The sequence below is a fragment of the Apteryx mantelli genome, chromosome 13, assembly GCF_036417845.1.
Source record: "Apteryx mantelli isolate bAptMan1 chromosome 13, bAptMan1.hap1, whole genome shotgun sequence".
NCBI classification, from domain to species: Eukaryota; Metazoa; Chordata; class Aves; order Apterygiformes; family Apterygidae; genus Apteryx; species Apteryx mantelli.
In genome coordinates this window covers 24,067,186-24,082,342 of record NC_089990.1, presented here as the reverse complement: position 1 = coordinate 24,082,342, position 15,157 = coordinate 24,067,186, and the positions used below count along the sequence as shown (strand labels likewise).

Genomic DNA, 15,157 nt, shown 5'->3' with positions numbered 1-15,157 from the left:
ACATATGATTTGTCTCTGAAAAACAGATGCAAACCCTCTAATCGATTAGTGCATACCGGGGCATTCAGACTGCCTTTCTCCAGCGGTAGAGGGACCTCTGACAGATACTGCTGGAAATTTCCCTTTCCTTTAAAATGTTTTCCGCACCCCTCACCACAGAAATAGCTGTTGTGACTGTGTAGCTTAGCAGCGCGTTGTCATTTTTCTCCAGAACAAGTTTAGAGGAAAAGCGTAATATATGGTTAGCTAAATCATTTCCAGCAGCACCTGTAGAAATAACCACTGAGCCTGTGCCTGAAGCAGTCTGGTGTAAAATCCGTAGGGAATTTCCACTCGCAAGCAGTGATCGGCCTGAGACGAGGTCCTCGCAATGCGCTCGACAGTCTTCTGTGATAGCTACAGTAAACACAGCCACGTAAAACCCAGCGGTCCATGTGATTAGGCAGACACTGCCTCATCTCTTACTGCTATCTACATCCCCATCATTTTGCAAATGAGAGGATTGTTCTCTATCATCTGTCTGTCCATCTTGCATTTTACCGTGGCCTCCCTCAGCCCAGCAAGTGAGCAGGAATGAATCATTTCACTCTTCATCGTAGTTCAGCCCCTTCTAGGGTTGCACTGCGACATTAAAAAAAAAAAATGGTCTGAACAACATCCCAAACAAAAAATACTGTTTTGGCAGGAAGGTGACAAATGCACAGCACTGAAAAGCTGGGTGCAGAGGCAGATTATCCCTAGCGGGTGTTTGCCTGGGCCGTCGGGGCTCGGACTCCTCTGGAAAGTTTTGTGACCGTTTTAATGGGAATTTTTCAGAAGCTGGTCTTGCATTTCATTCGGTGTTGGATAGCTAAACTACTGACTACCTCTTGTTGCTCTCCAGGAGCCACAGGCTGGAATCTGACTGTGGTGCTTTGCAGGCCAGAAAAAAAAGGAAATAATCTTCAAATATTTTTATTTTGAAGTATAGTTCTACAATATAAGCAGGTGCATACATTTTTAAATGACACAGGGCTTTTCAGCTGGGCACGAGGCTGAAATTGCAGCACAATTGACTCTTCTGAAATTGGTGGGATACCCTGAAGTATAAAGGGAGATGTGTCCAGTCCGCTGTGATTGCAAACAAGACATCAAATAAGGGATTCCCTTTCATAAAGTTAATTAGTTTCATTTTCTGAAGCAACATTGTTGGACTGCAAAAATTGTATGTAAATGTAAAGGAATGGAAACCTAGTTTCACTGGGCTTGATGTTCCACTGCCCTGTTCCTTGTGTTGTTATTTTTCATCTGGATTAAATTGTCATGAAAATTTCCGCCAATTCTTTATAGGGGAGAAGATGATGTAAAGTATAAGACCTTTGTAAGTGTAAAACCTATGGTACTCAAAGAGATTTCTTAAATCCTAGTTTGTTTTTTTTTTGTTTGTTATCTCTAAAATAGTCTCTGCTACCATTAGCAGCATTAATGGGTTGAACAATTGTGAGTCTTTTGTTTTTAGTGGCTTTGGGGAAAAGGCTGTTTTGAGATGATGAGATATGACAGGGATGGCCACATGGGGATAGACACTGAAAGAAGAACCTAGATGTGATAAAACCCACCAAGTTTTCAAACAGGGTGAATATTTGGGGGAGCTGTGGATGAGGGAGTGAGTCTCTACCTCCCTTCACTAGTTCTCCTCCTCCCCAGACCTGTAGCAGTGGTGGAAACTAGATGTCTTACCCAGCACAACCTTCTTTGTCCCTCAGGTTTGTCCCATACATCTTCACATGAATGGCAACTCTACTCCGGCTCGTGCTATGCCGGTTTTCTGAGAATAGGTACAGAGGTGGCTAGAGAAAACAGTGCGGGAGCAAGGCTGACCCTTTTCACTGCTGGAGAGGGGAGGTGACTGCGAGGGGAACTTGGCCTGGAGAAGCAAGAGGAATGAAGAGGTCATCCAGTAGAGATTAATAATCATCTGGGATGGACAAAGTCCAAAAAAGGCATAGAAGACTAGTACCACAGTGCAGTAGTACTGGTATTTAATACTTCTGGTATTATTTAGCAGAGCAAAGATTTACAATTGCAACAGCTTCTTGCAACAACTTCTGCATACAGCAGGTCATGGTCTCCTACCACGTGAGAACTATGTTAGCAAGAGGTACTCATGTTGTTCATGGGTAGCTGAAGAGCTAATCTTTGAGTCTGTGATCTTCAAAGTCAGTGGACAGTGAAAAACATAGTTATCAGGAACCACCCAAAACTTTAGATAATAAAGTTACATACAGGAAACTACTTGATAATGAACTGTGTAATCCCTATCTGAATTAGGCTGTTTTAATAGAGGCACAGAAAAGTACAACTTCTCCCTGGATGCATATATTTTCACCAGTTCATCTGGTTTTGTGCTTAGCGTTTCTTCAATGAGGGGTTGTTTGCTAGAGTTTCTTATTTATTCAGGGAAAAAATTACCTGCAAATGAAGTACCATTCTCATTGCTTTAATGGTGAAAGAAGTCCCAGGCATGATGTCCATCCATGACTTCCTGCTCTGACTAAAGTTCTATAGCTGGTGATCATTTATATTGCAACTTTTCCATTGCCAGATCTTAATTTTGTTAGTTACTTTGGTTTGACTTGGCTTTGCAAAAACCCGACAAATTAATTGTAACTATTTGAAGGTGCTGTCCTACTGCCAGGATGCAATTTTATGTTAACGTTATTGCAGAAGTCAGTCTGAAAGCCAAAACACACTGAACTACAGCATACAAAATATTAATAGAATGTTTAATTCATGGATTTGAGATAAACTATGGGATAAACACAAAAGGAATATTATGATTAATTTGGGTGAATGCGTATGCTTGTGCTTGCAACCACATCTGTTCCCTCTGGAAGGAATCAAAACCGTCCATCTGTTTATTGTAATAGTTTCTAGTCTGTTTAGATGGATTCTCTATTATACTGAATGTCAGGGGCCTGTTTTCTTAAGCCAAGTGATTCAGAGAATTAGATCTGAAGACCTCTGGAATTTGAAGAGCTACGCTCCGCAGTATATTTACTTACTGTCGTTCGAAAATTAATTTGGAGACTTTGAAAACCAAATGTTAATTTGAACGATAGAGAAAGAGGAAATTTAAGAGGAAAATTCTGTAGTCTGTATAAAACTACTGCTTGGCAAGGCAAATACTGCCTGTCTTGCGACAGGATAGATGCTGCGCAGCCTGCTCCTCCCTTTCCCCTTGACTGCTGTCTCCAGAGAGCCTTGTAGCTCTTCCAGAATATGTGTGCATACACTTTTTTGAAGTAACAATATCCTATTTCCACTTACCCTGTGTAAATGATAGTGTGCAGGGTGGTGCAAATTCCTTACATTTGTGAATTTTCAGAAGTTCATAAGAAAGTAAAGCATCTGGATCACTTGGCCACAGCTTGTTAAAAAGGGAAAAATCTGAAAAATGCTAGATAAAGCATCCACCATCTTTGTCAGCTGGCAGAGAATCCACTAGCATTTCATTAGAGATCCCATCTCTGCTCCTCAAAACCCAGCAAGTTGGTAAGGTGGCCGCTCCTTACCTATTAACCCCATAAAGACACTCTTCTCCTATGCTGTTTTGGGTTCAACAGGCTTTTTCTGCTCTACCATATGCTACTGATACTCCGACTTTCCTGACTGCTAATCCTGAATTGGTGCCTCCCAGCACATTATCAAAAGATGTTGTGATGGGTAAGGTGATGCCTTTAAAAACAGGCCTGGTGATGATTCTTAAAAGTGAAGTCCTGCACGCTCATGCTGACATTAGAGATCCTATTATATTCTTCTGCATTCAGCCATCCGGAACATCCCTGCCTGCCCTCAGTCATTCGGTCCTCAAAAGAGTCTATTATTCACATAAAAACCCTGCTCTTGTTGGAGCCAGATTCTTTGGCAGGATTATCACTCCCTGTCTCACCTCTTTAATAGAGAATATTAAGGCTGTACGGCTGGATCGTTCTCATAGTCCTTCTGCCCCACGTTCTGCTAATGGCCATGCAGGGAAACTTCCTCCCTAAAAATGTTCCTCGGAGGGCTGCTGCTGCTTGCAAATTGGCTGTCTGGAATCCTTTTTTCTGGAGTTACTTACCTCCATCTTACCTAAGCAGTGGGCTGTGATGTGCTGGGCAGTACGGCTCTTTTATTTAAGTGCCACCTGAAAATGTCTGAAAATACAGAAATCAGAGATTCAACAGAAATAGCTCTTTCAGTGGAAGCAGAGTGTAAGTGTATTAAGTAGGGCAAGAGAATTCTCCCAGGCTTTCTACTGAAGGTCTCATGGGTTAAAAACCTGCTTATAAAGGAGGGTCATATGTGCGGTTTTCTTTTTTTTCTTCTACCCTGTGCAATATTAGTTTGTAAGTTATCCATGCTGTTTGAGGCACAGCATTTCTTGCTTTCAGAAAACTGATCGTCCCTGCTTAATGAACGCAGAAGGAAAACAAACTCCCACAAGTGCGGGTTCCCCTGCTCACTGTATGAGTCCCTTACACAATTTATTCAGTTAATCCCCTGCAGAAGCTCTTTGCCATTGGAAAAGCTTGGGTGGAAGCGTGGAGGTTTCATGAATTCCAACTGTGAGTGTTGCCACTGCGTACCAAATTACAAAATAAATTGGTTTTGATTATAGTACTTACAAAAATTCTCATGGTGATCAGGTTTGTTTTTACTAAAGTCAACAACGTAGGTTGTAAAGCATCATTCTGAGTTTCTCTTGCAGGGCAGTATATTCATTTGATAACTTAAGCCTGTAGTTCTATGAAGGGGTAAGTCTGGTTTTTGGCACTTTGTGCCAAAAAAGCTCTGATGACATGCAGCAAAGCACTGAACTAGCACAAACTCACTGGTTCAAGTCTGTTTAAAAAACGTTGTGTAATAACTTTGTCTCAGCAGACTTTGTGACACATTAGGTATCATTTAGCTTTACAGTGCTGGCAGAAAGCCAGCCTAAACCACAAAGCCTTCATAAACACCATATCGTATGCTCTGGCTAGTTTGATAAAAAAATGTGATCATATCCTCCTGCCTCATTCAATCAAATTTGTGCTGCCAGATGATCTCCTACTCCATATATCTGACATTAAAATGGAACCGTAGCCTCCAAGACTAGGTAATATTGTCTGGCTAGAGGAAATGTTGCCAGGAACCACTATTAAGAGCCTGGTCACTGCTTCTTCCTGGAAAGTTATTCAAGGGCTGCTTTCATAAGCCGTATCTGATGCAGGAGGCTTCAGGACTCTGCGACGTCTGTGGACTGCCTTGCAGAAGCTCCGGTCACCTGCTGCTCCCATTTACTCTGCTGCAAGTGTGAGTCTTCAGCACCTCTGAAATTTAGATTTGTTATTTTGCAAGTGGGATAACCCAAAATAGCCTCAAATATCAGTGGACTCCAGGAAAGTACTCTAGGAGAATTAGGCCTTGATCTCTCTGATTTGATCTCCCTGTCTGTTAACTGGTAATATAAATACTGTGACAAGTTAGTAGTTGTAACAAAATGTGGTCTAAAACTGCAGATTCCCCCACATATAATGCAGAAAATAGCAGCTCACCTGCTACACATATGTTGTTTTTTTTTTTTACCAGTGAACGCTGTGCACAACACAAGAGTTGTGAGAAATAATCAGCTGATATTTGAAGATGGAGAGTCAGCTTATCAAATGAGTTAATGAAGTAACGTAACGGGATCATAATAAGGCTCAGTGGTGACTTCCCTGGTTATGGAGGCTTTTCTGATAGACATAATTGTGCAGTATCATGATCTGCTTCCCTACCCCATGTACAGAAGATGGACAGTGAGTGAGGAGCTCTCCATTGGAGAGGAGCCATCAAAATCTACACTTGATTCCTTAAAGTGGGCTGATGAGCAGGTGCAGCAGCGATTGATGCTCTGGCATAAGAGAAAGTCTGGTTATATAAGCCCCAAGAATATGTCATTCCTTTTGTAGCACTTTGGCATCATAAAATATTGGCAGCTGTCTTTCTTGGTACACACAAAGGGGCTTTGCAGACTGCGGTATTTACTGCAGGACCCTGATGCATATTCTTCCATGCACTGCTTCTTGCTCTCTCACCTCTCTCCCTTCCTTTTTGTCATTGCAATTGCATGGCAGACAAGAAAGATGCATCTTCAGGAGAGAGATTAATTTGGTAGTTAGGGAATATGAGTGAAATACACAGGGAAATTAAGAAAACCTTGCTTACTATTTAATTGAAATTGTCTCTGAAACCTTACAGAAAATGTCTTTACTTTTATCTACAGATTATTTTTTAAAACAGACAAAAATAAGTTTAACAGGTTCATTTTTTAGTCTGTGAGGTAGGGAGATTTCACTGAAAATAATAAGAACTGGTTTCTAAATCAGTCTTTCTTTTTATCTTCACTTGTCTCCAAGCCTGTGGTATGATAGAGTCACAGCAGTTGGAGCTGGAAGGACTTTGGAATCGCTTTCATAATGATTAGGCCAAGAGCCTACATAAAGAATCTCAAGTTCTTCCAATGGGAACATATGCATCATCTTTACTTAATAGCCAGCTCAAGATCCTTACTGAAATGTGCTCTTCAAATTCAGGAGATGAGAGAACGGAAAGAAAAAAATCCAAATGGTGAGTCTGACTGTCAAAAAGACCTGATCGGTTTACGAAGCGCTCCACCATCCAGCATGGTGCTGTAGAGTCTGGTGACTGTTTATCCTGGTGGCCCAAGGAACCAAGACGTATGTGACTATACCAGTTTGTTTACTAAAGTCCCCATTTCTAATCTTCCCCAACACCTTTTGAGTCCATTGATCAAGTCATGCATATTTGGATACAGAAGTAGAAGCCTCAAAGATCTGAAGTTCCCAAGAGTTTCATGAAAACAGGTAGGCAGGTGGAGGAGGCAGCTCCTACCAATACCCCCGTGGAGGGGTCAACTGTAAGACTTGCTCATTAGTACATACTGCAGGGGAGCGAACTGGAACGAATGTACTCAGAATGCATTTGAGTCAGATACTCCCTTGACTAAAGAGCCCAGAGAAATGAAGAAGAAATCCAGCTGCAATCCATGGAACTAATAAAGGACATACTTCTCTCTTTTATTCTGTCTGCTTTATGGACTTCTGACGTCGCTCTGTATCACTCACTCCTGTATCACTCGAAATTATGATGGTATCTGAGTGCCCTAGCAAGCAATTATATTCCCTTATGGAGATATAATAAGAAAATATCCTGTGTAGCTGTTCTAGAGCTTGATTTGTTCTTTGGAGTAATTTTACTGGTACAAAGTTTATGTGCGTCAGTGCAGCTGTGTGTATGCCAGAAGTGCTTTGTCAGTTCAGAGCAGCAGTAGGCCTGTATCTGTAAAATGCTGCCGGAGCTGACACTGCATGAGCACCTATAGGCAAGGACCTGGGCTTGCGTAGTGCCAGCTATAGTGAGGTCCTGGTCCAGAATCAAGTTTCTTCAGCTCTAACAGAGTATGCATTAATAAATTGTAGAGATGGACTACAGGATTCAGAACTTCGGCATCCACAGCACCTGGCAACCCCACTGTCACCTTATTCTTCCCAAATTGTGCCTGACGAATTAAAAAACAGGGCTAGCAGAATATACCATATTTTCCTCTGTGGGTGCAAAGTCTTGTACTGAGACGTAGCATTCATTCATAAAAGCAGTCGTCTTGGTGCTTTGAACAAGTAGGGACTGAAATAATCAGCAGTTCGAGCAGGAGAAAGATAACCACTAACACCAATGACCTGGGTTTTGATCCGTGTCGTGTTTGCCACTCATACCCCCCAATATCAGGGAACAAGCATTAGTCTCCACCATGATTTTTGATGGGAAGCTGTCCCTCATGTGTTCAGGTATTAGTCTCTATCCATTCCTTTGTGTAGTACTAATACAACTGTATCAGATGGCACCAGTTAACACACTTTATGGTTACAGCAACAGGATCTGCCCTTGTACGTCTTGCCCTTATTCTGGCCCATGAAGTCTTGTCCATGCCCATGCATAGCTGTGTTTGCGTCTGCTCATTTGAAGAAAAGCCATGCTTTGAGGCTAGCAGCTGGTGGGGCAATGAAGGGAGAGAGTTCCCCAAGATACAAAGCCTCCGGGATGTATTTCCTTGCAAACACAGAAGGCTGCAGCATTACAGATGTAACACCAGAGCCATGTTAGCTGACACCTTTCAGCAGAAGGGATATTGTGAATACCAGGTCGGTACTGCATGATAAAACATGTACTGCTTTCGCTACAACTTTGAACTTGCATTGGAAGTAGCTTCACTTTCTTGTAGAAAGGGCCTAAAGAAATCGTATAGCTTCCATATGAAGGAAGCTACTCCTTGGTTTGAGATCTCATAGGAACCAGTAGGTCTGATGGGCTTCTGCACTCTGACAATTTTGATCCATTTGCCAGAATACCTGGTGCTGAAGAGCAAATCCATCTGCTTGAAGAATAGAGGGGGGTTTCCTGTTTCAGCTCACAGTTGAATTGACTTGATTGAAATAAATCATTGCAGATCTTTGGGTAACACTAGACATAAGCGTGAAGAGAAACATGCAGCATCAGGAACATTCAGCTCCCCTGTTTTTACATTTAAAGAACTGCAGCTACACCGAATAAAAGTGAATCTATCACTTAACGCCAGGCAAATAACAACCATTATTCCTAGGCAAAGAAATTCATTATCTTGTTAATATCGATAGCGGGCACCAGGATCGCCGGAATCTCTTCCCAGTTCTGCCAATATGCTGTGGGGCCTCGAAAGAGATGAATAATGAAAGAGGGAAAAAAAACTTGAATAACTTCTCTGTGCCTTAGCTTTCCCCAGGGGTAAACCGGAGATACTTACCTATTCAGAAAGGGTTTGATTTTTTTAATTCAATACTTAAAAGTCATGGCTTTCTAGCGTTCAAAGTAGAAGTTCTTTAAGTTGCTTTGTTTTTATTTTCTAGTAGTACAGAATGGCTTGGTCAGGGCTGTATGTTGATTCAGTGCAACAAAAAGGAGTACAACAGGAATATCGTGGAGAGACAGTTACGTGCAATGTACAGACTTGCCCTACTCTAGACTGGTTTAGTTAAACATGTCCAAAAATCTGAACAAAAAAAAAACCGTTTTGGTTTATCTTAAATCGATTGGGAACAGATTGAAGCTAGAGAGAATTAAAACTACCATTCAAACCAAGGCAATGAATTAGACCACACGCAGTTCTGTGTGCAAAAACCTGTGAGAAGTCACATGGACACCATTCTGCAAGAAACCTTGTACGGTTTTGAGGGCTAAAGCTCTCATCTTCACCTTTTTAATTCTTATGAAGTTCTTTCTTCCTAAATCCAGGAAGAATACACCAAGAACAATTCAGATCACCTGTGTCATTACTGAGGCTTAAGGGGCAAAGAGCGTAAATCATTTGTTAATGAGAAGTTGGGGGAAGTGGGGCTGGAGCATCATTAGGCAAGCAAAGCAAAGCACCCAGTACAATAGGTGGTAAGTAGACTATTAGGCTCTGCTAAGTACTTCTTTAGCTTGAACCAGGAAAAGCAGTTCAGGGTGGGGAGAAAAGGAATTAGCAAGAACATATCCCATCTATCTAAAGATGTGCTAAACTCACTGGCGAGGCCCCTCAAATTAGTAAAGGGATCGAATTTACATGAGAGACTCTGCGCTTTTTCCCCAGTCCCCACATGAGCTGATCTGATTTGAATGCAGATGCTAAGCGAGACCAAGGTAATCCAAGTTTACAGTGGTGCTTGATGGAAGATGTTAAGCCAATTGTGCTTTCAAAAATATCTCTTCCAACCTTGGAGTGAAAGAAATTGGTTACTTCTCAAAAAACCGTACCTTGGGAAAGAGCAAACAAAACAACTCCTTGGAGTAGTTGACCTGGCTGTATTGCAGTAAATGTTGGTCTTAGCCGTACAGAAAATACCGTGATAGCAGGCCAGGAGATTGTGAGTCCCAGTACTACCTTTGCCCGTGAGTGTCTCCTCAGTGAAGCCACTTTGGCTTTCTGTCTCAATTTTCCAATTGTGGAACATTTAAAAAAAAGGGGGGGGGGTAAATGAAGGTATCCTGACTCCAAGCACGCTGCTAGTCCTAACTGCAGAGCGATCGGGCGGTGTTCACAACATCATTTAGCTTTTCCATTCCTCAATCCTGATCAACATTTGTTGTTTTAATTCTTTAGGGTCATGCATGAACCTCTCGACCATTCTCTGTTTGTAGTATCAGGAAGGTTGTTTGTCTGATCTCTTATTTAATTTAAAACCTTATCCTGAAGCTGCCTCCTGGAGAGATTTCCATTTCTGTTGACAGGAATTCTATAAACACTACAGATGATTGAGGCTTAGCTATACTGGCTGCCAGGTCACATATTTCCTTGCCTTTCTAGTTCAGGAAATCTGTAGTACAGAACAATCTTGTTTTACTAAAGGAGAGACTGACTTATTTAAAAATATATATATATTCTATTTCTAATGCCTGAGTCTACCAAGCATAAAATATATCTTCCTAAGAGTGTAAGTGTGAGGTGAGTTTCTCTTAGATTTTTCCCAGCACAAACAACATCGGGAAGGATATCTTTTGCTCATTCATCTCTGAACTGGCTGCGGTCTCTGCCATTATGTACTACCAAAATTGGATGTTAACCAGACAGACAGAAAAACTTTAACCAAATGAATTAGTTTAAGCCAACTGCAAACACAGCAGTCACGTTACAAAAAGGAAACCATTTTCTAGGGTGCTTTCAGCAATGCAGGTTTGAAACCTAACTTTGAAAATCAGCAGTCCTACTGGAGTGCTGCTTATTGGCATAATTATCAGTAAATCCCAATGACCTTTCACTTGCTGTAATAAGGACAACAGCTTTTATTAAGTTCAAGCTAGTATTTTTCTGGAAGCTTTGACTTCTCTTATTTTTCAGTGCCCAAAAAGAAAAAAGAGTACAACGTTCAAGATACAGTATTTTTGGAAGCTTTTATTTTTGAGTGTATTCTGTTCTCATGCCTATATTCTGATTTGAATTTTAAGTGGAATTGGCCTAGTGAACGTGACAATCCTGGGTTAGGCAAGTTCTATTAAATTTCTGATTTACATCTGTGAGAAAGCAAGGAAGTTATCCGAACACAGTCAGCTTACCCCTGCAAACTAGGGTACTAGCATATACACACGCTTATTAGCATTGCAGCAGAATGAATTGCCCAGCAGCATTAAGATGTAATATTCTACAGCATGAAATATTTATAAAGTAGTCTAAGCTCATAAGTTTGTTTACAAAGTACATTAGTCCCATAGATTTACAAGAGTCTCCAAGCCTCTCTGTTGCACCAGTTCTCGGTTTAATAGGCAGCACTAATAGAGACTTTAGCATTTGTTTCTTGTACACGTAACATTTTAATCCTTTGCCTCTGCTCCTACTGGTGACACCTGTGGAGTCCTTTTAACATGCCTTCACGGTGTAATCGCTCAGGTTTCCGTGCTGGCAAGAGGTGTTAAAACACTCCAGCAGTGAGCAGTATATTTTGACAACTTCTTCCTATCAGCGTCCTGCTGCGATGGGGATGGCTGCAGTCAGCCAGTGGCGCCCGAGCGGGTACTTAAGTCAAAGCAGATAAGCTTTTCCAGTATGTGCCCAGGAAACAGAAAACTGTGATGGGAGTCACATTTTGTTCTTACCTTCCCCTGTACTTCTTCAGCCAGTTGATCTAATTACGTAAAGGAAGTTTTAAAAAAACCCTGCTAAGCCGCTGTAGAAGAGGAGGCGACGCGTGCACTGTTTTATTGCCTTCCCCTGCTGTCTGTACAAAAAGTGCATTTTACGGAGTTTAGAGCTAGCAGTTGTTCCTTCAGCAGCACCACTTAACCGATAGTTCATCAGGGACGTGTTCATCAGGAGCAGGAAAATCGCTGACAGTGTTTTACCATTTTGCATCAGTTTACTGGTTAGAGGCATGTAGATAAGTACAACCGTCTCACCCTGCTTTACAGGCTGTCGAGCATCCAAAATTAATAACTCCACTAAGGTGCCTCCCTGTTCTAACAGAGGGGGCTGGGAAGTGGCACAGAAATTCAAACCGAGTCCTCTGCTGTGTTCCCTAAAGCGCGGTATAGCAGGTTTGAAGGAACCAGGGAAGGGTGAAACTTATTTCTGCAGTTTCGGTTGTTCCTTTAACAGGTTTAAGATCCGCAGAATCTAGCCCTTTTCGATAGCATTAATCATACAAGTTAAAAATAAGCACTTAAAACAAGTCCTATTATCTTCAGAGATATAAAAAGCCAAGATTTCTGCACGTACTGAGTTTCAAACATTTGTTACTCCTCATTTCAGGCTGATGTGTCATCTTGTCAGACACGAAGTACTCCCAAGTACATCTTTTGGTCCTCACGCGCTACACTGATAGGGGATGCATTAGCACTGTGTCCATAAACTGGTCTTTTCAGGAAGGATGCTGGAGTCCCTGTGGTGTGAGCCGTCGGTATGCCGTGGCCAGTGCACGAAGGGTGCAAGAGTCTTCCACTGGCAGGCAGAGCGCTTAAGTACAGAGCATCTTCGGTGAACCCAGTGACAGGAAGGGATGGAGCGAGGTTCGTGCAGATGTTGCTGGTCTGAGGACCACTGCCCAGGGAGCTTCTGGTGGCAGAACTAGAGGCGGCGAGCCGAGAAGGAAGATCAGGTTCTAGCAGCCAAGTCTGGCCAGGTGCGAGTGCGCTTTGCTGCTCCTCGTCCTGGGCTTTTAAGCGTTTGCAGCAGCAAATTCCAACACAGATGCCACAGACGACAAATGCCACGAATACGGATCCGACAAGAAGGAACGGCAGGTACACGGGCACTGAGAAAGGGAGAGTTACGTTAGCCAGCCGCCGCTGACAGCAGGTCCTAGGCTAGACTCCCCCTCGGTGGGGAGCAAGCCGGCCTAGTTTGTCCTACTCCGAGCTCTTTCTCTCGCTGCAGGAGAGCGGCGAGCCCAAGAAAAGGCAATTGCTACGGCACGCTCGCTGCCAAGAGCCTGGAGCAGCCTGGTAGTAGCTTGGAGGCTACTCTACGGGTACAGCCGAACGTTTGGGGCGAAGCCCCCGGGTTGTTCCCCCTTCGCGGCTCCCGCCCACCCGGCAGGACCGGCCTCGGAGCTCGGCAGGGCTGAGCCGCAGAGGACGGAGGGGCTGCCGCGGCCCAGGGCGGGCGGGCGGGCGGCTCTGGGGGCTGCCGAGAAGCGGGCGCGTCCCGTCCCCCTCCCTCCCTCCCTCCCCGCCGCCGCCGCGGGGCCTCACCTGGCGCCGGGGGCCGGGGGCCGGGCTGCGGCGGGGCGCCGGGGCACAGGCCCTGGTCGAGGCGGGCCGCGCTGGAGGCGCAGCAGTAGCGCAAGCGGCAGGAGCCGCAGCAGAGCGCGGCCTCGGGGCCGTCGTGGCGCTCGGGGCACTGGAAGCCGCCGCGCTGCGGGCTGCCGGCCCCGCCGTGGCAGTACTCGCCGGCCCGGCCCGGGCTGCCCCGCAGCGCCAGCAGCAGCACCACCAGGAGCCCCCCGGCCATGGCGGCTCCTGGGGGGCTTAACCTCGGCTGTGGGCGCCACCAAAGCTCAGGAGCTTTTATCTCCTGGCCCGCCTCTAATCCCCTTTCCCTCCGGCACCGAAGGACCCAAGCCATTCGCAGCTACTGCAGCCCCACCTTCCTCCCTTCGCCCCCTCATCCCGGCGGAGAGCGGCCCCGGCGCGCACGGACACGGCCCGTCTCCCCCACGGCCGAGCAGGGCCATGCAGAGCAAAGCCTCCCTCCTGCAGGAGCAGAAGCGAAGGCCAGGGCCCGCCAGCTCGCGCAGGGCTGGCAAGCGCAACTGGTACCAGTTGCTGAAGGCGCCTTTGTAAAAACGGATGGAGCGTCAGGCTCCATCAGGCGCTTTTACCTTGCTTAACACAGGGAATCAACTGTGTAAATACACAGAACTGCAGATGTAGGAGAAGTTAGCTGTGAAAGCCCCATGTTGGTCTGCTTTCCGTCTGCACAGTTAAAAGCCCCGAGGCTGAAAACTGTAAAGGGTCCTCTGCGGTTACGCTTTCCCTACACGCAGTGCAATCCGTGAATTCACCAGCACGTTTCAGGGGACAAAATTCCTATTTTAAGAAATTAAAAGTTTCACCCATGCAGGAAAATCCTACTGTGTCACAAAGACCCTGTACCAGGACAGAAGTGACAGTGACCTCTTCAGCTTTGAACTATAACTAAAAACAGATCACGTGGGTTTTTTGTAGCCCCCTTGCAAGTCCAGCTGCTTGCTATAGAGGCAGGATCTGCGTCTGAAGCACGCTTAAACCTGTGCTTAACTGCAGTGAGGAAGAAAATGTTTCCTAATCGACCACTTTGAAAAGCAGGGAGTTATGGCAACATCTTTTGGACCAATATCTTGGTCATCTGTAGCACTGTTTGCAAGTTGCTTTAAGACTCCAAAACGTGTTCTTTACCATAGACAAAATCTGGTTCCCCCTGAATTTTTTGGGAGCCTTGCCACTGATTGTTTAGGGAGGCTGTCCAGTGATGCAAAGTTTTAGAAACATTTGCACAAAATTATCTCCCTTCTGATAATTCTCGCTATAATATTAGATAACAGCTTGCATATTTGTGCTTCATTAATGATTTCAAAGGTTCAGTTGAGTCTTATTTCCAGCCTGCCAAAGACATCAGCGCCCATCACCTTTGCCAGTCAGTCACCTTTCATGCATCCCTTTTTCGTCAGCTCTTTGGCAAACACGGCTAGAGAGATCCCTAGATTCAGAAATGTTAAATGAAATCTCTGTTTAGATTTCTGTATAACTAGAGACCCTTCTAAGTGCTGCTCAGAGAACTGAGATATGCATTCGGTCCTGCTGCATTTCAGCTCTGTAAGCAGAAGGCTGACTGATTTGCATAGGACCTAATCCCTAATCCTGTAAATCACAGAGCATGATCTAAAAAGCACTGAGCAGCCCCAACACCCTTTAAAAGGCAGCTGGAGATGAGTGATGTGATACCTTCGATTGGACTCTTAAACTACTGAAGTCATACTTTAAGTCCAAAGCTTTATTTGCCTTAAGTTGCTAGTTCATTCACATGCTCAACCTCAGCAATATTAGGCCAAACTAATTACTAACTTTATTGTTGTTATGGAAAAAACAATCTCAGAAAGGCTTTGCT

General features: G+C 44.2%; 1 protein-coding gene across 1 annotated transcript; it reads right to left on the bottom strand.

Annotated features, from left to right (window-relative positions):
* Positions 1-12,339: 12,339 nt before the first annotated feature.
* LOC106489825 (protein shisa-1-like) lies at positions 12,340-13,522 on the bottom strand. The gene is made up of 2 exons (XM_067304444.1): positions 13,264-13,522; positions 12,340-12,824 (listed from the first exon to the last, which is right to left on the bottom strand). The coding sequence occupies exons 1-2, from the start codon at positions 13,520-13,522 to the stop codon at positions 12,340-12,342; spliced, it is 744 nt and encodes a 247-aa protein (XP_067160545.1).
* Positions 13,523-15,157: the final 1,635 nt, after the last annotated feature.